The sequence below is a fragment of the Lissotriton helveticus genome, chromosome 11, assembly GCF_964261635.1.
Source record: "Lissotriton helveticus chromosome 11, aLisHel1.1, whole genome shotgun sequence".
Classification (NCBI taxonomy): Eukaryota; Metazoa; Chordata; class Amphibia; order Caudata; family Salamandridae; genus Lissotriton; species Lissotriton helveticus.
This window is the reverse complement of record NC_136072.1, coordinates 65,791,236-65,813,254: the sequence shown is the minus strand read 5'-3', so window position 1 is coordinate 65,813,254 and position 22,019 is coordinate 65,791,236. Positions and strand designations below refer to the sequence as shown.

Here is a 22,019-nt window from a genome sequence, read left to right as displayed (position 1 = left end):
GATATTTAGCTGTGTGCAACATGTTATTGTTTATCTTGCGGTCTGCGAGTTCCATCCAACGTTTCTTTGAATAGCTGAAGCTGGAAATCACAGCAGGACGACTTTTAGGACATGGGCTTTTGCGCTTGGAGAATAAACTACCTCTTACACGTCTCATCTATGGTGTATTGTCTCCTTACAACACCTGTCACACGTCTGCACAGAATCACATTGTAACTGGAATACATGGTGTGGTAATCCTCTCGTCTTTACACATGGCCATTGCTCTGTACACTCTGCAGAGAGGCCAAGGGCTGGATGGCCATGCATTCTGAACATCTTTTGACCCACTGATAGGCACAGTAAGAAACTCTCACGTTCCTTAGCCTCAACTCCCAAGCTCTCAACTGAGGAGCGTTATACAGGCCTGGATGCGACTCTGTTCAAAGTATGCAAAATACCAGAGTAATATGCTACACTGAAATAAAAAACCAAAAAAAAACGCATTTTAGAAAAAGCTAATAGTCTTAGAGAATGCAAGATTAAGTAAAACATGTGAAACGCCAACAAGAACTAAATCGCAACAATTATTAACCTAACATTTTAAACATTCGTTGTTCAAAAAAAATCGATTCCCGTTTGTTATAATGCGAGTTGTATTTGTTTTGTTTCTAATGGAATGTTTACTGCTTGTTTTCAAGTTGTGCTTTACCTGCACGCGCCTTGCATTCTAGGTTATGTTCCATATTCCTTTCTGGAGTGTTATACTTACAATGCATAGGCAGCTGGGCTCTGGCCACCGTTCTGGCCGGTCACCGCCTCCGCTGCTGGGGACATGTACGAAGATTAAAGTTCCTTTAATACTTACCTCGTCTCCTCGTCATCACCACAGCGTTTTTCTCTCACAAAAGGTGAGGTTCAAGTACCACAACACTCGGAGCTCGGCTCGAGCCGTTAAACCGCCGCCTTAGAACCTTGCTGAGCACAACGTTCTAAGACATACCAATGTGCAGGAACAAAACAAGGGGAAAGGGGATGCAGGAAACAGGTATAAACAATACAAAAAGTAAAATTAATAAATGTGACAGCCCCCCCTACTCTCCTATGTCGGGATTTTCCTCTTCCCTCTGGTCTATTGTACGTTGGTCTCCCAGCCCCGCTCCCCCTGTTATCTCGGTGGAGTGTTCCGCCCCTTTTACGCGCACGCGCAGAGGGGGAGCAAAGAGCTCAGAGGCTGAAGCTCGGGCCCGCGGAGTCAGGAAAGGAGGAAGAGGCAGGGTAGGCGGGGAGGGAGCGGGGCCGAGAGGTGTCACGGGGCTGAGGGAGGAGACTCTGACTAGGCGCGGGGCGGAGCCCGAGGGAGGACCAGGGAGCGCAGACATGTCCCAGTCATGTTAGGGAAGTGAAACTTAGGGAGGGGAACTCCAGCATAAAGAGGAGGGAAACTCTCTGGGGCTCCAGACAGCTGCAGAGGGTCACAGAAGCAGGACAGCAGCCGCAGGGCAGAGGGAGTCCAGAGACAGGACACAGGAGGCTATCCTTAGGAGGCAGAGAGGGTGCACTGAGGCAGGAGGCCAGCAACAGGTAAGGAATAGCATGGGTCTGCAGGGGGAGGGTCTCACACCCAGGGATGCGAGTGTGCCGAAGTTCCTAACTTTTATATTTATTTTATGCGTTTTTATATAGATAGGTGTCAGAACGCTTCACAATAGGAACAGTAATGATACATAAGGAGAAAATTACAAGTGAACAAATTACAAAAGCAAACGTTACGTTACATGAGGCATTAGTGACAATTGTGCATGTATCAAGAGCAAACAAAATACATTAGGTAGCAAACGATACGTTACATGCCTTAGCAAGAGCTGGGAAGTTCGTCAATATCATTTTAACTGCACTGCATAAACGCCTAGCATTAAGAACCTGATCATGTTTTTATATATTTTAATATAACACGCATTGCTCGGTTTGTACATTACGGTTTTTATTAACTGTATAATAAAGATAAGAGATAAGATACGTTACATGATGGGGGAAAAAAGTGACGTGTGTGCATGTTACAAAGGTGTACAAAGTACAAGTAGACGTATAAAACTGCAATAAATGGCAGATACTCAAAACACAGGAACAAACGTTACGTTACCTGAGGCAATGGTGGCAATTGTGCATGTATCAGAGGCAAACAAAATATAAGAGGTAGCAAACGATGCGGTGCCCTGTGAACCCAGCAGCCTTCCTGCTTATTGCCCTCGATGTCCAGCATCATAGAACTTCTCTATGCTTAGTTTCATTTTTGCATAACGCCTTTTAGCTGTCTCCCGCCTACATTTGCCTCTGTATCACTCTTAGTCAAGAAGGAAAATTAATTACATAGATTTTTTTTTGTACCTCTCTGTCCTCCTGGTTCGGAATTATGTCATCTATGGTTGGCCTTTATCTATTGCTTCTCCCTATGTACCACTCCTGCTTAGTTTAACGTGTCTGCAAAAGCCAATGCAGTCTATAAATGATATATCCGGTATGCCTAGGGGACTTTCTGCTCGTGCACAACCTGTGATCATATTGTTTTGTATTGTAATTGCATTTATATAGCGCTTACTACCCCCAACGAGGCGTCAAAGTGCATTTTCGGAGAGTAGCACGCTACTCTGGGACCAATAAAGGATTAGTGTTGAATTAGTATAGTGAAATATGAAATTAATTTAAAGTGGTGGATATCACCATCTTTTCACGAGCACCATCCTCTGTAACCAGCATGGTCTTTACATACCTGACCTATTGAGCCAGGATACTTTCTCCATGACGCATAGTTTGCTCAGAGCGCAACTTATTTTCGTGGCATCTCGTTTGTCCGCCATCCTTTTGGGTAACCAATGAGTTTTTTTGAAGGAACGGATGGTGCCGAGTCAGCTTAAGACCCCCAGCCAGTCCAAAAAGTAGCAGGTGTATTACATTATTTGCCATAATGACCCAGGGCTCCTGGAAACCAACGTTGTGTGTTGCCAGGTTCATTTTCAACCGCAAAGCAATAAAGAAACAAGTATTCATTAAATATACAAGGATTATTTAATTTAATTCACAAACAAATATAAAGAAATCTACATTTTAATAGGAAGGTTGAAGCTTTTCTAAATTTAATTGAGGCCACTCATCATTCTCATGATCTGTTTCATGCACTTGTACTCCAATGAAACAATCTGAAAATGCTGTCTTAATTTGTAGCCTATAATTTCAAATTCCTTCACATTTATAGAATGTTTTAAAATGTTCAATTGTATATTTTGCTTCATTAATTATATACACCCTGTTAATCTATTAGTTTTATTTAATTTTGAGAAGCAGTCACGGACCTCCTAAGAAGGTTTTGCAGATTCCCAGGGGCCCTTGGACCACAGGTTAAGAACCACTGGTGTAGTGGATTTGCACTACACATTTCTTAAAGTGAATCATTCAGTGCAAAAGTGGTCTGGGGTACTTAGCCCCTTTAAGATGCTGCTATTAGTTTGAAATAAAGCATTGATACGTCCAAAGTAAGTTTGCCTAAAACACACACCATCTTCGGTTGGGCCACCAAGGGCAGTGAGGACCACATTTCTGTGGTGCATATATGCCCACAAAGAAGTTATCAGTTTGTTTTATCTACTCAGACGCACCCTCTCCTAAATATTGCTGTTCACCCCCCTCATTATACGGCTCTCTGGTAATAGGGTGTGGTTAAATCATTAGAGGATTATGACAACACTTTGCATTTTCGAATTGTGACCACAGAGACATCTGCTGTGCTTGGTGTGGGGCATGCCTGATCTTGGTTCCTTGTTTTATAATGTAATACTTCCCAGTGTATGTGGTCTGTACAGTGGCTGTAGGTCAGATCTCTCAAATTTTCTAAATCCATGCATGCGTAACTCACCCAGGACAGGTTTTTGCTTTGCATTTTGGGATTCATAGTTCTGATTTTAAACTGGGAGAAACGGGGCTACACAGACCCAAAATACAAATCAAAACAACTGGTATGGCCAACTTACTCAAGAATGAAACTAGGACACTTGCTACCAAAGGTTCTAAATGCCAAGGCACCCTAACCACTGTTGTAGAATTTTGCATCAGATTTCTTTAGGTTTGAGGTCGGTTAGGAAATCTTAAAGCTTCTCTGTGCCTCTTTTTTTGGGTGAGGGTGAAAAGACATCCTGGATATCCGAGTACAGTCCCCTTTTCAGAGAGCTGACTGGGTGTCCCAAAGCTTTTCTTTGTTTACAATCTATGTCCCGGTTTTTAGAACAAAGGTCAAGTCACCCTGCAAAAGCAGACTTGAAAGGTGTGCTCATGTTTCCAAAGGCGCCTCTAACCTCTGAAATAATTTGTGTTTCTTACAGGAAGCGCATGAGGAGGTTGGCCGTTTGCCCCCCAACAGAGGGGAGACCGAGCACACGCACACACCCACCTACCGACCTAATGGAGGTAGTCCTTTTTAGGTCTCGGCTAGCATAGGCTGCGCACATGCGCAGTCTCGCTAGCGAGATTTTATGTTTCTTAGTAGCGAGGGTAAACCTCTCTTCTTCATCGGCTGGCTTCCTAAACTGCAACCAGCCATTGGAGAAGAGGTTTTAGTGACATTATTTTTTCCAGCTAAGCCCTGTCTTTTTCGGATTGAGGGACATGTTTTTTAACGTTCTTTCTCATTCTTCTCCATTGGTTGGAATGTAAAAACAACAGTCAAAAACACGCCCGTTGTTTACTTTCCAGCCAATGAGAAGAGGGGAGAAAGAAAAACATGCCCCCCAGTCTGTAAAGGACGGCGCTTAGTGAGAAAGGGCGAGCGTGTGGAGCGTTTTTTTTTTTGTCCTCATGAAAATACGCACAAGCGAGCTCTTTATGCTTTGTACAGCAGCGCCATGCGAGGGAGACTCCCGAGGCCGTGCGTGTGCCCGCCTATGCAGCGTGTTATTCCCCACCTGAAAATACAATGGATCCTCTGGTATTCTTCTCCCTCTCGGGTGGGGGGGAGCAGTAGGCCTCGGCCGTATAGCTGGGCTCACGGGGGGGAGGCTGGGACACGTGCCCCTCGCTCCGCCCGCTCTGTCTGAGCTCTCCCGGGCAGCGTTGGCTCTCGGAATGCCGCAAGTGGTCCTCGGAGTCCAGGGCCCCCACAGCCCCTTCCTGCGCGCTGCGGGTTTGGGGAGAGAAGCCTCGCTGCCTCCGCGCCGGACCGGTCTCTCCAACAAGACATTTCTGTGACAACGTGACACGTGACAACGGGTTCATGACACGCTGGTCATTTGCCCCACTGCTGCAGCTAGGAAACAGTGGGAGGTGAGCGGCACGCTATTCGCCAACTGCACATCCCTCCCACAGCAGTGGGGCATGCGGACTACGCTCCTGGTTGGACTGGGTACTTGCTTGCTTAGACGATACGTGTGAATATCACGCGACCTCGCTGCCCCCCACCAATTCGCCAACTGCACATCCCTCCCACTGCCGTGGGGCATGCGGACTGCGCTCCTGGTTGGACGGGGTACTTGCTTGCTTGGACGATACGTGTGAATATCATGCGACCTCGCTGCCCCCCACCAAGCGACCACCTAGGCTGCAGTAATTGTCGAGGAGTGACCTACTGACGCTCGCTTGCCCCCCTCCTCCTCCTGAAAACAGTCCCACGTGCCTGAGTCCCTGCCGATGCAAGCGGCACTGGAAACCCCGCAGGCAGTGAAAGGAGCACAATGACTGACTTTCGGCCATCCCCCAATGCTAATAACCCCATCGAGCAGCTGCGGGGTCTGTGACTCGCCGCCCCCCCACACTCCACAACACACCCGGTGACTCTGGCTCCGCTATATCGGGGGTCGCCTGCAAATTCACCATTGCGCTGAGGGGGCTCGCCTGCTCGCAGCTAATAGCTGGGTCGTCAGGGCAATGCAACTACTACCTCTCTTCTCCCCCCCCCCCCCCCACACACAACGCGTCGGGTGTCCCACAGGCCCGGCTCCGATAAAAAATACCCTGACTCTAGGCGCTGATGCCGGAGTCGGATGCAGTCTCCCCCATACCCACGGGGCGTGGAGGGGGGGCTCCCATGCGCCTTCAATCACGCCTGACGCTACTGGGTGCCTTGTAGCCACGACCCACTACCTCGCTGGTAAGGTGATCGTGCTGGGGAAAATATTAACCCCACATCTGAGGCCGCACTTACAGCGGACGCCTTGCAGGCCTGCCCAGCTGCCGCCTCCTAGGCCAAACACCCCTTTCACCCACAAAACCCCCATCCCACTCCCTGGCCCCCGACACACTGGTGCCGGCGTTTCGGACCTTGATGGAGCCAGGGCATCTGTACGTGGGACATGGTCCGGCCCAGGCCTGGCACCGCGTGGTGGGGCTCGGGGTTGGGGTGATGGACTAACCTTGTGCTCCTTAGGTAGGCCTCTGCCGCGGACACGTCAGCAATGGCGTCGGGATAGTGGGCAAAGATGCATGGGTGGATGAGTGCACTGGTATGAACATTGATTGGTGGATGAGTGGGTATGGGTGGATGGATGAGAGGGTATGGATGGATGGATCCAAGTGGGTATGGGTGGGTGGATGGATGAGTGAATGGATTGGTGGCTGGCATTCTATTAAGTGCTTAGAGGGACGGGTGCTGGAGGCCTGAGCGAAGGTGGGTCGGGGCCCGGTGGATCCAAACGGGTGTGTGCCGAGTCCGTTTACATTCAGGATGCAGGAGGCCTTGCACACACTCTGTGATCGAGCTGCTCTTCATGTCAGAAGTGAGGGGCCCTTCGCGTCCTCCTTCCAGGGGAGGCGGATTGGCCGCCAAGGCCGCACATACATACTGCGCACTTATGTTATTTATGGTCAGTAAAACTACACGTATAACCTAAAATTGGCTGTCTCTCTGACGGTACACATTTACATTTATTTTAACCAATAAACCGTAGACAACTGTGTGTACGTAGACACGTAAGCACACATGCAAACACAGGGAGCACACAGAGACGCAACACACACAAACTGGGGAGCACATGCATACAAAGACACACACTGACGCCACACGTGCACACTTGAAAAAAATACAGACACATCCAGAAAGAAACGCAAAGAATGCATACTCAGAAATCTACCGACTGAATACACAGAAGGTACACGTACAAACACTGGCACCCACAGACATGCACGGAGAGTCACAGAAAACGACCTTTCAGACATTGTACTAAGAGCAGCCTTGGTTTTACAAGTCACAAGTAACTATGATAACAGGAGGGCTGAGAAACGAGTGTGTGTGGCTCTGTGTGTGTGTGTGTGTGTGTGTGTGTGTGTGGCTCTGTGTGTGTGTGTGGCTCTGTGTGTGTGTGTGTGTGGCTCTCTGTGTGTGTGTGTGACTGTGTGTGTGTGTGTGGCTCTGTGTGTGTGTGTGTGCAAATGCAATATTTCTCGCATTTGCGAGAGATTAAACTATTGGCATTGTAAATGGCAATGCCATTTATTGATCTGTTTCCAAAATCCATACATAAGTAAAAAGTAGGACATTTACAATGCCAATAGCTCTAACTTTTGCGAAGGCGAGACCGTTGCATTGTAAATGCTTGTTGTATGTTTAGCCTGTCTTGGGTTTTTCTTCTCAATATCTGGTTACCCTGGGGCTGATAAGGCGCAAGCAAACCAAATGGGGCATGCAGGGCTGAGGCTGGTCTGGTAGCCGCCACCCATTGAAACCAAAGTTCATTATCTACCTCTCCCCGTGACTTATCTGGGTTTAGACTCCTCCTTGTAGCATACCCATTCCAGGCCCCCAAAATCAGTTTGAGGTTTCCTAATAATGTTGATATACTACTGATCTGTCAGGATGCCTTTCACAATACACAGTAGCCTTACCAAAAATGCTGATCTCCATGTATCTGTTAGTTTTGATTTGTGGCACTCCACCAGATCCCATTATTCCTGCTTGCAGGCTCTTTTGCCTGTGGTCTTTTAATGCAGTAATGTGTACACACCAATAGGCTCTCCTTTCTAAATCCTTACCCTAGTAGTTCCCTCAAAGGCATGGCTACCCTCATGTAAGGCAACTTGTTTCTATGCTATCCATGTTCTTTAAGTGCCTTTTTGTCACTGTCTCCTGTGTTAATACTACTCTGTCTTTCTTGATGTCCCATTGTGCTGTGTCCCATTTACTACTCCCTTTATCCTCATCCCCTTTACCTGCTTCCCTTTCTAATCATTCTCCTGCATTCCCATCTTCTCCTTTTATCATCAGTGTCTTCAATTTGCCTTCATTTTCTCCCTTATCTCTGACCACACCATGTCCCACTGCCACAGATTTTACACTGCACCACTCCCTTGCCCTGGGGATGTCTCTCCCATACATTCCACCAATCCGCCATGCCTTTTCTGTAATGCACAGTTTATTCCCATGCTCTTGCTCTGCTCTCCACCTCCTCGAGCACATACGTCCTCCACTCCACCAACATCTGCCACTGCCTTTGCTGCATTAACTTGCAAAACACAAACGCTTTGTCTCAGGTTAGCGTTACCCATTATCCTACATAAGCCACTATCTTTCCCTTTCTTGTAGAGCTTGTGCACTCTCTTCCAACCATGCTGGTATTTCCCTGCCCTCCTCCTCCTCATAGTCTAAATCAGCCTGCCCACCCCACCTCAACACCTCTGCCACCCTATCACTACTCGTCCTGAGCTGTGCCCCATATCCTCCTTCTCCGTCATACTCGTCTCCGCACACTCTGGCAGACGGGCCACCATCCAGGCACCTTGTCACCCCTACCTTATTTTCCCTGCAGGCTAGCCTTTACCTCTATATTAGCAGCTGCACGGGGCTTTAAGTGGGATGAAAAAACTGGGAGGGAGGGAGTCCTCAAAATGGTGTGGTCCATGTAATTAAGGGCGTGGCTTACAAAATCTGTGCTTAGCATTGTGTGCTGCCAGACTGGTATTTTGCTGTTTCTGCCATTGTATCCATATATATAATGCAAAAAGTAACATTATACCTACAACAAGCCAGGGCTATTGTTTTTGTCAATGGTTGTTAGTTGCAATAAGCAACAACAATGGTTTCGTTGTATATATTATTGAAAATGCTTCAGTTCTGAAATGATGAGACTGTGAACAAACTATAACTAGTCTCTTTCCCAGCGCCTAGAGACCCTTAAGGGTGATTGTGCGCTTTACAAATGTGGACTTTTTTTTTTACTTTCTTTGAAGTTACATCAATGGCAGTGAAGAGTGGTACTGCTGCAGAGATTTATTTTTCATTCTGAGGGCGAGGGCTAAAATGGAGAGTCTGATAGGGACCCTTCTCAGCACCTGCTTTTAAGAACTGTCCATGCTGAGCACCGGCAGGACCCGGCCCACTTAAAGACCTGCACCTGCCGCCCTCTTTTCTCCCTATGTGTTACCTGGAGACTTCTTATCCTTGACCCATACCTAAGTCTGCTTTCTTTTTCCCACCCCAATCTCTGCCCTACTCCAAATGTACGCACCTTACAGCCACATTGGTGCCCTTGGGCAAAGGTCCGAATGCCTAACTAGCCCTAACTGTCTCCGTGTGGGCTTCTCCAACCCTCCCGAATACCCAGGGAGCGAGGTCATTTATTCCATCCCCTCTCCCTGGAGGCACATTGACGCTGAATGCTATCCACAAGCCCTGACCTTGGGTTTAAAGCTTTTATTTTGTGTACATATTTTTATTTTTTAATCGAACTCGCCCCGCAGGCGTTGGAGCGCTTCATATAAGCACTAGTTACATTAAACAAGGTCACATTTTTTGGATGGGGGAAGGTAGAGTGATGTTTCCCAAAATCACAGGCTCCCTGCTTAGAAAGTCGGTGGCTCCGACCCCAGCGCCACACCCCCTCCCAGTAGCAGATATGGGGTGGCCTAGGGTCTAGGGATTTATTTTGTGCCGCGAGGATTTATGTTTTAATCCCGGCGTCATCATTAATACATCGTGTAATCTGTCTGTTACGAATGGTGATTGAATGTGATATAAAATATATCAATGCTGTCTAGTGCTGCTCCCTGCTCGTTCCTCGTCATATCCTGGTCTCGGAAATACTTTACATACAATTAGAATAGACGAGGTCTCCGAGGAACAAGGCGGTGGATATATGGTGTCAGGCTCGCCTAGAGGCGAGCTGACGCAGGGGGGATGCCAGCCGGTCCCATGAGACCACTGACGCATGCCCACATGCAGCGTTGCTTCAGACAAGCCGGGGGCGCAGGGTGGCATGCCCGGGCTTGTGTCTCCGACGCCCCTCCCTCCTCAATGGGCAAGAGCACAATTAAACAAGCCTTTGCCGATTTCACTGACGCGCTTTGCTTAGCTCACAGGTCCATATTTCCCCTTTCCTAAAAGTGCAGACTTGACAACACTCAGCTGGGAAGGCTGCTCAGCAGGTTAATGCACATACTGCAAAGACGTGTCTGTAACGCTGGGATGCAGTTTGAGGAAGAGGAGCCGTTGAGAGAGAAATAATACTAGCTATCAAGCATCTAGAGACAATTCCGGATGCTGTGTTCGCCACATATGCATTAAGAAGCAGGTGAATTATCTTTATTTCCTGTGTTTAGGCATGTCGTTTATGTTGACGGTGCATCCTCTATTCTGCCAAGATAATTTTTACCGGATGATCTGTGTTTTCTTGATTTAAAAACTTTTTATTAAAATATAAAACGTTTTCTACAGGAGTTATCAGCTATGCCTTCAGGTAACACATGAGTGCATTCTGGAAGTTGTAGTCTTCCTTCAGGTGAATTCAATTAATTGGACCAGCACGCCTGAAAAAATAATCTGTAAAAGGAAAATCCCAGTACTGGAAAGGGGTGTCATTGTGAAATGAAGTCCTCTGTGCACCCTTATTTCTGGCAAATAGTTTTCCTATGTGATTGTTTTAGAGATGTGTATTGCATTAATAGTTTCCTCGTGGTGTACAATTGGTTTCCTACAAGTGTTATTGATTTCCCATGTGCTTGATTTCCTGTTCTGTTTCCTCGGTGTATGATGATTGGTTTGCTTGGTGTCTGGTTGACTGATCAGTTTCCCTTGGGTGGCTTTGATTGGGTTTCCAGGTGTGTGTATTGGATCGATTGTTTTCCTTGGTATGCCATTGGTTCTCTAGGATTACTGTTCATTGAGACCTTCATCAGATTAATTGATTTTCCCGGTATTTTAGTGATCAATTTGGTTTTCCCACATCTTCCATCAGATTGGTTGCTTGCATGGTGCTTATTGAACCAGCGGGCCAATGCAGACATTGCTGGGATATAGTACAGAGGTAGAGAGGGATTGTCGCGAGAAAGATGACAACAAGTGAAGGGGGGATGAGGGAGAGATAAGGGAACCCAGCGGTAAGTCATTGGCTGGAGCCTGGTGATTGATTGGTTTGGATGGCAATCAGTTGGTCAAAATCTCTGGTCATTTGACCCAGAATCCATCTGAAATCTACTAATTATGGCCGGAGGAACTGCTTGCCAAATGCAGACCCCTAGTGTCAGAACAGCTCCTCTGGTCCAGTCCAAGTCCTGTTTTGGCCTGTGTAGTGGAGCAGACCCAATCATTTGTTCCTACTAAGATTATGTATGATTGATTGGCTTCTCAAATGGTTGATGAATTTGTGTCTCTGGTTTGTTATTGATCCATTCCTTTTAAGGCATATGATTAGTTTCACAGGTGCCTAATGATTTTTTTTCTAGGTGTACAATATTTGAATTGGTTTCTAGGAATGTGATTGATTGGGGAAACGTCCTTTACAACGCAACTTTTACCACGCAGTGCTTTTACATCGCAACTTTTACAACGCAAACCATTACAACGCATTGCGCTGGGGGGCGCTCTAGGATAGGGAATAGATTTAATTTACTATCCAACACCTTCCCTACTATCCACGGGGACTGGATTGGAATAGTAAATTAAACTATTCACTATCCAGCACCCCAAAGCGCTATGCGTTGTAATGGCATGCGCTGTAATGTCATACATCCGATTGATTGCTTTGGTTTCAAGGTATTTGATTGATTGCTTACTTTTCCAGGTGTAGGGTGGATTTTCCGGGTTTTGTTGAAGGATTGGTTAATTTTTCTAGGCGTTTGACTGATTCCTTTGTTTCCCAGGCACATGACAGATTTGTCAATGCTTTCGCTTCATTGGCTGATTTCCCCAGTTATGTGATTGATTTGTGGGCAGTAATTTCTTTTCTAAGCCCAAGTTTAGTAATTTGTTTTCAAGGTGTTTTACCGGTTGATTCCTCAGGTTTGAGATCAGTGATGGGGGCTTCCATGGCTACAACAGTTTTTTGGCTTGCTGAGGTTTCTGATTATTTGGTATTCCAGGTGTGTGATTAATTGGATGGTTTTAGAAGTATGTGAACAGTGATTGAATTTCTACTTGCGCGACCAATAATTGATTTCACCGTTTGTAAACAATTCATTGTACCCGGGAAACACATATCTAGTGGTTCCCATATGTGTGACTGAGTAGTTTATGTTTCTATGTGAGAAAAATGTTTGTTTTTCTAAGCATGTAATAAATAGTCTGGTTTTCCCATGTATGTGGCTGTTTTGTTAGTGTTCGATTAATGTTTTGCTTTCCATATGTATGACAATCGTTTTTGAGGTGAGTGACGAATTGTTTTTTCAGGGGTACAATAGCTTGTGTGATTCACCTGGTATCTGGTCCTTTTATGGGTTCCAGCATGTTTGATTGATTGGTTTCCTGTGTTTTTCTAGGCAATTGTTGTAGAACCAATTGCTTAGTTTTTCATACGTGGGGTTGATTGATTATTTGGAGAGGAAAAATTAAGTATGAAAAATACCCAGCTAAACCGGTTGCTAAACCTAGTCAGTGCAGCCACATTCCTGCCTGAGAATACAGTATAAAAGTGGGACCCAAACTTCCCCACGCTGTCCAGATCGAACTGTTTCACTACAAAGAAGAGTTACTGTGTTCCAGGACTAATATCGTTACTAGCCATATCACAAAGGCGAGGGGATATCTCCTGCTTTCTGTAAATTTCACTAGAGGAAGCTGTGGGTCTGCCAGTGACCCTGGGAGCTGCCTGCTTAGAGGCGATTTCTTTGCACTTCAGGGATTACACCAGTTCCATAAACCAAAGGAGGAAGGTCCTTCCACTGTGACTTCTGGAGCAGTCCTCGTGGAGCTGCTTCCGGGCAAGCCAGCTGACATTGAAGTGAAGGAGCTGGGGTTTGCTAGAACGGGCACGTTGCCATACACAAAAGTCTTTCTTGTACCTGAATGAAGTCAGACTGTACAAGAATTAGGCTCGCATGTAGGCTGAGGCAATCTGCTGAGCGTGCTGGCCAACTGAACAGGTGACACATGAAAATTGAGATTGTTTTATTTGTACTTTATTAAATATTTTATAAGTATTAAAAAAAAAATTCTGAATATTCAGTACGCTTCCATATATATAATTCATAGTGACAGAGTTATCACTACATGCTCTGAAATGCAATCTTTAAAGGGAATTCCATTATTTTATGTTTTTTGAGCATTTTACAGAGATAATGGTGTTTAAAAAGCACACTAACAATATGCTGATACAGTTTTCTGCTCCGGAAATAGTTATGCATCTTAGTTCAGTTAACTAACAAAGTAATATTTCCCTAGCCTTAAATGCTGGTCCAATAAGGCCAGTGGCCATGAATGAGGTTATGGGAAATTTGACGGCTTTTCTTGGACCTGTATGTAATAATCCACTGTGCCTTGGTCTGCTTGGACCATAGCTTGCTTCCATTCATAGGGAACCTCTCCCGATTGGAAGGAGCGGGAGATACGTTCTGATATGAAAGGTACAATACATTTTGCTCCTTGTAATAATATTTTGGGACGGGCTGGGTCCCTATGGGAACCTGATTTGATTCTGTTAGCTAGTTTCCTTATTACATCTGGCTCTGGCATTATACATTTCTCTAGGGTTGCAACTTTGACTACTGTGCATGTAGTGTCTTTGGAGCTAGTGGCCTGGCGTGCTTCTCCAGGGAAAGTATCATAAATCTTTGTCACTTTCTCTGCAAAGAAGTCTGCAATTCTATTGCAGGATTCCTCCGATGTGGAGGGGGGGATCTGTTAGTCTATCTGCTGACTGTAGGGATTTTAATATGGCAAAATCTCTTTTGAGGAGTTTTTGGCCATTTCAATTTTCCTAGTGTAGAACTCACAACGAGTTTTCTTTATCAGAGCGTAGTATGTGTTTTGTTGTTGTTTATATTCTCCTTTAATGTTTGTAGTTCTTATTCCACCTGCGTTCCAACTGTTTGCACCTTTGTTATTGAACCATGGAGCTGAAATGCTCCCCTTCTTGTATTTTTGGTAGTCCAGTAGGCCTCACCGATGGGACCAATGTAAGGTAACATTTTTTACCACTTCTGTCCGGGGCTACACGCGCCAACCAACATGAGCGGGGATCGTTGTCTCCCAGGGTGGGTGTCCAAGTCGGCAGGTACCCATCGGTGAGGCCTACTGGACACAATCATTCATGTCTCTAATGGTGGTCAACTCTATTACCCAGCTTATTGCTTTTTAACCCTGCAGCTTGATAGCTAAATAAAGTTTGCTATCAGCTAGCCCCGCAGGCAGTTTTAAACTCACTATCACTTACATTTGAACACTGCATATTCTTTATGATTCTTTTATACACCACGCTCACATAGGGTTTTAGTGCAACCCAGTTGCCCAAACTGAAAACATCCCTGAGCTCCTCCCTCGCAGAGAGGCAGTTGTAACCTCCGTTAAGACTAGGTCCTGACGGGAGGAGGCACCCCTATGATGAAGCATGACACCTATGGTGTGTGAGGGGAACCATCCTAAAAAGGGATATCACCCGCGTTGCGTTAGACATTTCAGTCCACTTTCCTCTCAGTCATACAACTTGGACCCATGGGCTCGTTGTGTGATGTTAATAATCAATCAATCAAGGCATTTGTAGAGCGCACTACTCACCTGTGAGGGTATCAAGGGGCTAAGGGCTGGGGCAGCTATTGGTCGGACAACCAGGTCTTGAGACGTCTCCTGAAGGTCAGCAGATCCTGGGTCTGCCGTAGATGGGAGGGGAGGGTCTTCCATGTCTTTGCGGCGAGGTGGGAGAAGGATCTGCCACCGGTGGTCGTTCAGCGAATGCGTAGGACGGTGGCGAGGGCGAGGTTGGCGGAGCGGAGCTGGCGGTTCGGGGTGTAGAAGGACAGTTGTTCGTTGAGGTGTGCTGGTCCAGCGTTGTGGAGTGCTTTGTGAGCATGGTGAGGAGTTTGAAGGTGATCCTCTTGTCGATCGGGAGCCAGTGCAGATCTCTTAGGTGGGTGGTAAGGTGGCTGTGGCGGGGGGAGTCTGAGGATGAGGCATTCAGAGGCATTCTGTATGCGTTGGAGTCTTTTCTGGAGTGTGGTAGTGGTTCCTGTGTAGAGGGCGTTGCCGTAGTTCAGCCTGCTGCTGACGAGTGCTTGGGTGACTGTTCTCCTGGTTTCTGTGGGGATCCATCTGTAGACTTTGCGGAGCATTCAGAGGGTGTTGAAGCAGGAGGAGGAGATGGCGTTGACTTGCTGGGTCATAATGAGCATTGAGTCTAGGATGGTACGTAGTTAGTGGGTGTCGGGGCAGCACCCAGCAAGGTAGGCCACCAGGAGTCGTCCCATGCGGAGGGGTTGGATCCGAGGAGGAGGACCTCCGTCTTGTTTGAGTTCAGTTTTAGTCGACCGGTCTTCATCCAGTCTGCGACGGCCTTCATTCCCACGTGGAGGTAAACAGCCATCACAATGCGGTCAAAACACCGCGGTGCTATTGCGACGCATCTTTTACAACGCAAGTCGTTACCACGACTTGCGCTGGAGGGCGCTCTAGACTAAGGAATAGTAGATTTACTATTCCAACACCTTCCCTACTGTACGTAGGCTGGAGTTGGAATAGTAAATCTTACTATTCCTAAGTCCAGCACCCTACAGCGCAAATCGTGGTAACGACTTGCGTTGTAAAAGATGCGTTGTGATGTACCGCGATCATTTTGATCGCGTTGTAACATCATACAACCCTCGTGGAGGTTGGATTTGGCGACGGGCGGGTCATTGGTGAGGGAGAGGATCAGCTGTGTGTCGTCGGCGTATGAGATGATGTTGAGGTGGTGCGCTCTGACGAGGTTTGCGAGCGGTGCCATGTAGATGTTGAAAAGGGTCGGGCTGAGGGAGGAACCTTTGGGTACGCCGCAGGTGATCATGGTGGCTTCGGATCGGAAGGGGGGGAAGCGTACTCTCTGGGTTCTGCCGGTGAGGAAGGAGGTGATCTAGTTCAGAGTTTTTCCACTGATCCCTGCGTCGTGGAGGCGTGTGCGCAGGGTGTGATGGCAGATGGTATCGAAGGCAGCCAAGAGGTCTAGAAGGATGAGTGCCGCGGTTTCGCCCTTGTCCAGTATTTTCCTGATCTCGTCAGTGGCGGCTATGAGGGCAGTCTCGGTGCTGTAGTTGCTGCGGAAGCCGGATTGGAAGGAGCCCAGGACGTTGTTCTCCTCCAGGAAGAGGGTCAGTTGTCTGTTGGCGGTCTTCTCGATGACTTTGGCCGGAAATGGGAGCAGGGAGATGTGTCGGAAGTTCTTGAGGTCCTTTGGGTCCGCCTTGGGTTTCATAAGGAGGGCGTTGATCTCGGCGTGTTTCCAGCTCTCTGGGAAGGTGGCGGTCTCGAAGGAGCTGTTGATGATCTTTCGGAGTTGGGGTGCGATGATGGAGCTTGCCTTGTTGAAGATGTGGTGGGACAGGAGTCGGTAGGTGAGCCAGTGTGGATGGTGTTCATGATTTTGATGGTGTCTTCGTCGTTGACGTTGTTCCAGGAGGAGCATAAGGTTGGGGAGTTTCGTGGGAGTAGAGTCGGGGTGTCGTCTGTCGTCTGCTCCTGAGTGTCGAAGCTGTTGTGGATGTCTGTGACCTTGCGGTGGAAGAAGGTAGCCAGAGAGTCGCAGTGTTCTTGTGACGATGGGACGTCATTGGAGCTGGAGCTGGGGGTGGCGAGTTCGTTCACGATGTTGAAGAGCTCTTTGCTGTTGTGTGCGTTGTTGTCGATGCATTCCTTGAAGGAGTTTCTTTTGGCGGATCGGGTGAGTTGGTGGTGTTTGCGTCTGGCGTTCGTGAGGGCTGCGTGGTTGTCCAGTGTCTGGTCCTTGCGCCATTGCTTCTCAAGTGTTCTGCAGGTGTGTTTGGAGTTCTGGAAGTCGGCGTTTAACCAGGTGGCTCTCAAGTCGGTGCACCTGTTAGAGGGTTTCTTGATCGGGGCGAGGGTGTTGGCGCAGTCCTTGATCCATTGTCTGAAGTTGTGGGCTGCTGCGTCAGTCTCTGTGGGTTCAGGCAGAGGGGCTCTGGGGAGAGTGGCGATGAGCTGGTCTTCGTGACTTTCTTCCAGTTGCAGTGTGGGATGCGTTGCGGTTGGTTGTGTGCGGTGGGTTACTCTAAGGTGAAGTGGATGCAGTGGTGGTCCGTCCAGTGGAGTTCGGTGGTGTGGCTGAAGGTGACGTGGTTGCTGGCAGAAAAGGTGGGCTCGAGCGTGTGTCCAGCGGAGTGGGTGGGTGTCGTGACGAGTTGTTTGAGTCCGAGGTTGGCAATCAGTGGGGTGGAGTTATTGTCGTTCTCGTGGTGGAAATTCAGGTCTCCGAGGAGGATGTAGTCTGTGGAGGCGATGGCATGTGTGCTGATGAGGTCGGCGATGGATTCGCTGAACTGTGGTCGGGGTCCCGGGGGTCTGTAGACGAGGGTTCCTCTGAGGGCCATGCCAGGATGTCTCTTCGGTGCTTGTTGAGATTCAGATGGTGTTCCTGTGAATGATGGCGATTCCTCCTCCACGCAGGTCCCTAAACCTCCTCTAGGCCCTCTTTGTGTGTGTACTGGGTAGTATAGCCTAAGTATTTTTCTTGGGTTTCTGCTTTTAGGTGCTAAGCAAGTATCTCTTGTACATTTCTTTAACATGCAGGGCACCCTTTATATTGAATCAATAAGGCGTGAACGTGAGAGCTTCCGTTTGTATCTGTAAATTATATACTTAAATTTCAAACCTGTATCTGGGGAAAAACATGTTATCCATTCTAGAAAGATGGATTGAAGTGCTTTGGCTGGGGATGTCGGTGTGAGTCTTTAATGTTCCATGGGTGCATCCATTTTCAAAAGCTGTACCCTCATGCCTTTTAATGGCTATTTTTGTATTCATTTTACTTCTTATCAACATTTACTGTTCTGTCTTTTTTTTAGGATTGAACTTCAAGAATGGGCAGACCAAGAAAAGATGCCACAACTGGGGGACACTCCATCCCTGTGGGGGGTGCAAGTACCCCAGCATCCAAACCAGCAACTTCCAGATCAGCCCCGTCGTCGACCAGGGCTAAGACAACGACCACACCTCGTAGTGCCCCCTCTGCCAGGGCTGAAACTGTCTGTGCTAAGGAGACAGTCAGATCAATGAGTGACCAAGGTTCCAGGAAGACTACCCCACATTCATATGCAGCAACCACCAACTTCATCCACAGTGACGTGAACAACAATCAGGGGGCAGGCATTAGATTATCGGCAAGCGATGGAGGGAAAAGTAGAGCCAGAGTAGCAAATGCCTCCAAGTCTACACCGCCCTGCACTTCTGCCAGCAGTGGCCACTCTGATACAAAGATACATTCGACCCGAACAACGTCTGTGAAGTTGCCAGCAAAACAGGGTGGACCAGGAGAACCACTCTTTACTTGGCACAAGAGCTTAGAGATGGCAATTAACGACATCGAGAAGGAAACACGAGGTCAGCGGGACAACCCTAAATGGCATGAATGGCGCGAAAACCGCATCACAGCCTCTGTGGCGCACAAGATCGCCAACAGCAAGTTTGTAAATGGCAAGAGTTCCGAGGTCCCACAGTCTTACCTCAAGGGAGTGGTGAATCCGAGCTCTGACATACAAACCCCAGCAATGTCATGGGGGATTAGAAACGAAAAGAGAGCAGTCCAGGAGTATGAGCACCTGAAGTCTAGGAACCACAGTGGGGGCGTCAAAGTGGAAGACTGTGGCCTCTTCGTCCATCCAGAGAAGAACTGGTTGGCTGCCAGCCCGGATGGCATTGTCAAGGACCATTCAACTGGAAAACCCGTTGGCCTCCTGGAGGTTAAGTGCCCATACAAACACAAAGACCACACAATAAGGGATGCCTGCAAAGATGACAAATTCTGCTTGACCCCAAATGGTGATTCTTATGCCCTCAAGAAGGACCACCCCTACTACACACAGGTGCAGACTCAGATGGCAACCACTGGCTTAAAGAAGACAGACTTTGTGGTGTACACCAAGAAGGAGACAGCCATTGCCCCAGTAGAGTTTGATGCCAAGTTCTGGGAGGCAACTGAACCAAAGCTGGAAAAGTTCTACAATGAGGCTGTGGTGCCACACATGGAGAAGAGAAATGCCTTGGCATGGGCAACAGAGGAGTAATAAACTGGAAGACGCATAGGACTCGGCCGTTGTCAGGTTATGAAGTCCATAAGCCCACCCAGCTCATTTGTTGTGTGGTGTAACAGTGCAGAAGGTCCTGAAGTCTGCATCGATTGTATGTTATAGTGGACCTTCTGTTCAGAAAATGTTACTTCTTATTTTAGACTGCATTTCTTTTTGAAAGTATGTTAGAAAGCTTGAGCTTGTTTGTGTGTTTATACTCCTACTACATTTGTTTCCTGCACTCCAAAAACAGGTGTTAAAATTAGAAGATAACTGAAGATTAAAAACAGACTATATGCATTCCTTTCAGAACAAATGGGATGCCGACCATCATTTATTACTCAAAGGTAGAAATATAAACCACAAAAATATTTACTATTGTGTTCTGAGTTTTCTGGTGGTTGAGTTATACTTAAAAAAAAAAAGCACCAATGTATAGGGGTCATGCTGGGTGAAGTAGATTGGCCTAGATCACCAGGGAAGTGCTGTCAGATGTAGCGAGGCTCTGGTGGTCAAGGACATATATTTTTTATTTTTATTTTACAAACAATATAGGCCGAAATGGGGCCATAACGGTAAATGTTACATCAGGGTGAGAAGGACCTATATAAAAATGTTCTTATCAGTATAGCTGCCGTTTCTGCAGAAGGCGGAATTAGAATCAAGTTTACAGAATCACCGATATCTTTGGAAAGGCTTTAAGGGGCGAGAGCCTATGCAGAGTTCTCCTTATGGATCACGAATATGAAGCTTCCTTTATTATGATCAACTCACCTTGAAGACAGGGCCTAAATGTCATTTTACGGCCTCGGTACGAGTGCGCTGGAATTTCCAATGAGGAAACAGAATTAACCCCCTCGTAATGAGGCCCTTTCAGACTGATCCACCAAGCCTGATAGCTCCTCTCCTGAATCTAATATGGCAGGCCTGAATCCAGGGCAACCTGTAAACCCCCTGTCCAAGTGAGTTTGTTCCATCTGAGGGTAGACAACATGAGGTAATGTTCGCTGCTCTGTAGAATTGACTTAACCGAATGGTCTGTCAAATGAACATGGTCTCGACCTGCATTCCGTCCATCAGCAGATCACAAGATTCCTCTTCACCGCTTGCTGGATTTAATGTCATTAATTTCAGACGCAACTAAAGCGTAGTGGTCTTTGTTAGAAGCTGTTAACATTTGGAATATTATTATACTGTGTTGACATTAAACATCTTGCTTGATGCAACGGAGTTGTATTTTTTTGCTTGTATGAGCCGAATGTCCATAATGAAAAACCAAACGTGATGCATTATCTTTTTTTACCATACCAGCAGTTGTAATCTGAAGACCCCATAAGCTTCCAGAGGAGATCACTATTGCCAAGCACAGGTTTCCTGGAAAGCAATAACCACCACCATCCGTGATAACTGTAGACATTCCACAATTTCTATCACAGTATTCGTGTTGATACTGTCAGTGATACAGGGATGTACGTTGTTACAACGCATGCTTTTAGCACGCATGCTGTAACAACGCAGTTTTTATAACGCATTCTTTTACAACGCATAACAGAAAGGGGTGTTGGATAGTGAATATTTTAATTTACTATTCCAACACCAGTCCCCGTTGACACTAGGGAAGGTGTTGGATAGTAAATTAAAAGTATTCCCTATCCTTGAGCGCCCCCCAGAGTCATGCGTTGTAATAGAATGCGATTTAAAAACCATGTTGTAATAGCACTGCGTGCTAAAAGTTGCGTCGTAAACTACGTTCCCCGTGATACAGTGCTCCTGAAGGTAGTCTGGGCTCTCAACTCCCTTGACCAGAGGCCACCATGGAGCAACATGTGAATAGAGTGCGGTACATACACAGGCGAAAGAGCGCCTGGTTGTTAACAGGAGGGTTGCACCTTTGAGTATTGATAGTATTTACACTCCAAACGAATATGATTCAATTTGAGCATGGAGGCGTTGAGTGCAAGAGTGAGACACAAAAGAAAGGAGGCATCTAAAGAAGTATTATCAGAGGCACAGATAGAGAATATCTAAAGTTGTGAAAGAATTTGTCCAACTAAGTTAGTTGTGCTATGAGGCCCTGAAAGGTGATTTGTTCATATCATGGTGACCAACATGCCAAGGCCCCGCTTTACAAAAATTTAATGCAATGCAGATTAGCAATCAAATGTATTACACTGCATTAAGCAAAGGGGGAAAACAGCCCAGAGAAATAGCTACGAAGGTTGGGCTGCTGCTATTGGCACCTCTGTGCTTGCACATAAACAGGCTAAAGTGAACAATGCACAGCATTGCAACATGGAGGGGGGGGGGCAAGTCTGTACTGTCTGGTATAAAATGTGTACTCCAATCATACCCCTCTACAAATTCCTGTGCTCAGAAAAAGGCAGAAAGTTTGCTGTGCATGGCAGTACGCATGCAGTTTGTCTGTTTCTGGGAGATACCCCCACCCCCTTGTTTGCGCCTGCTTTCGTGGGGTTAGTTTTTGACACCAGGCCCATTCTGGCCTTTTTAGTAGATTGGGCTTTGTATCAAAACCTATTGGTGATGGCACTGATCGGCTCAATTGTGCTGGCACAATTATCTGCCTGTGG

At 46.9% G+C, this 22,019-nt stretch overlaps 1 protein-coding gene across 2 annotated transcripts; it reads left to right on the top strand.

Annotated features, from left to right (window-relative positions):
* The first annotated feature begins 1,210 nt into the window (after positions 1–1,210).
* Positions 1,211–20,657, top strand: LOC144792894 (uncharacterized). 2 transcript variants are annotated; one of them, XM_078668099.1, is made up of 2 exons: positions 1,211–1,257; positions 18,211–20,657. In XM_078668099.1, exon 2 carries the CDS (start codon positions 18,226–18,228, stop codon positions 19,426–19,428), a length of 1,203 nt encoding a protein of 400 aa, XP_078524225.1. In that variant the 5' UTR covers positions 1,211–1,257; positions 18,211–18,225; the 3' UTR covers positions 19,429–20,657. The 2 variants fall into 2 exon arrangements, with proteins under 2 accessions (XP_078524225.1, XP_078524224.1); XM_078668098.1 differs by lacking the exon at positions 1,211–1,257 and adding an exon at positions 1,282–1,563.
* The last annotated feature ends 1,362 nt before the right edge of the window (positions 20,658–22,019 follow it).

Coding starts and splice junctions, on each gene's coding strand:
- LOC144792894 (XM_078668099.1), top strand. CDS start 18,226: ATGGGCAGACCAAGAAAAGATGCCACAACTGGGGGACACTCCATCCCT.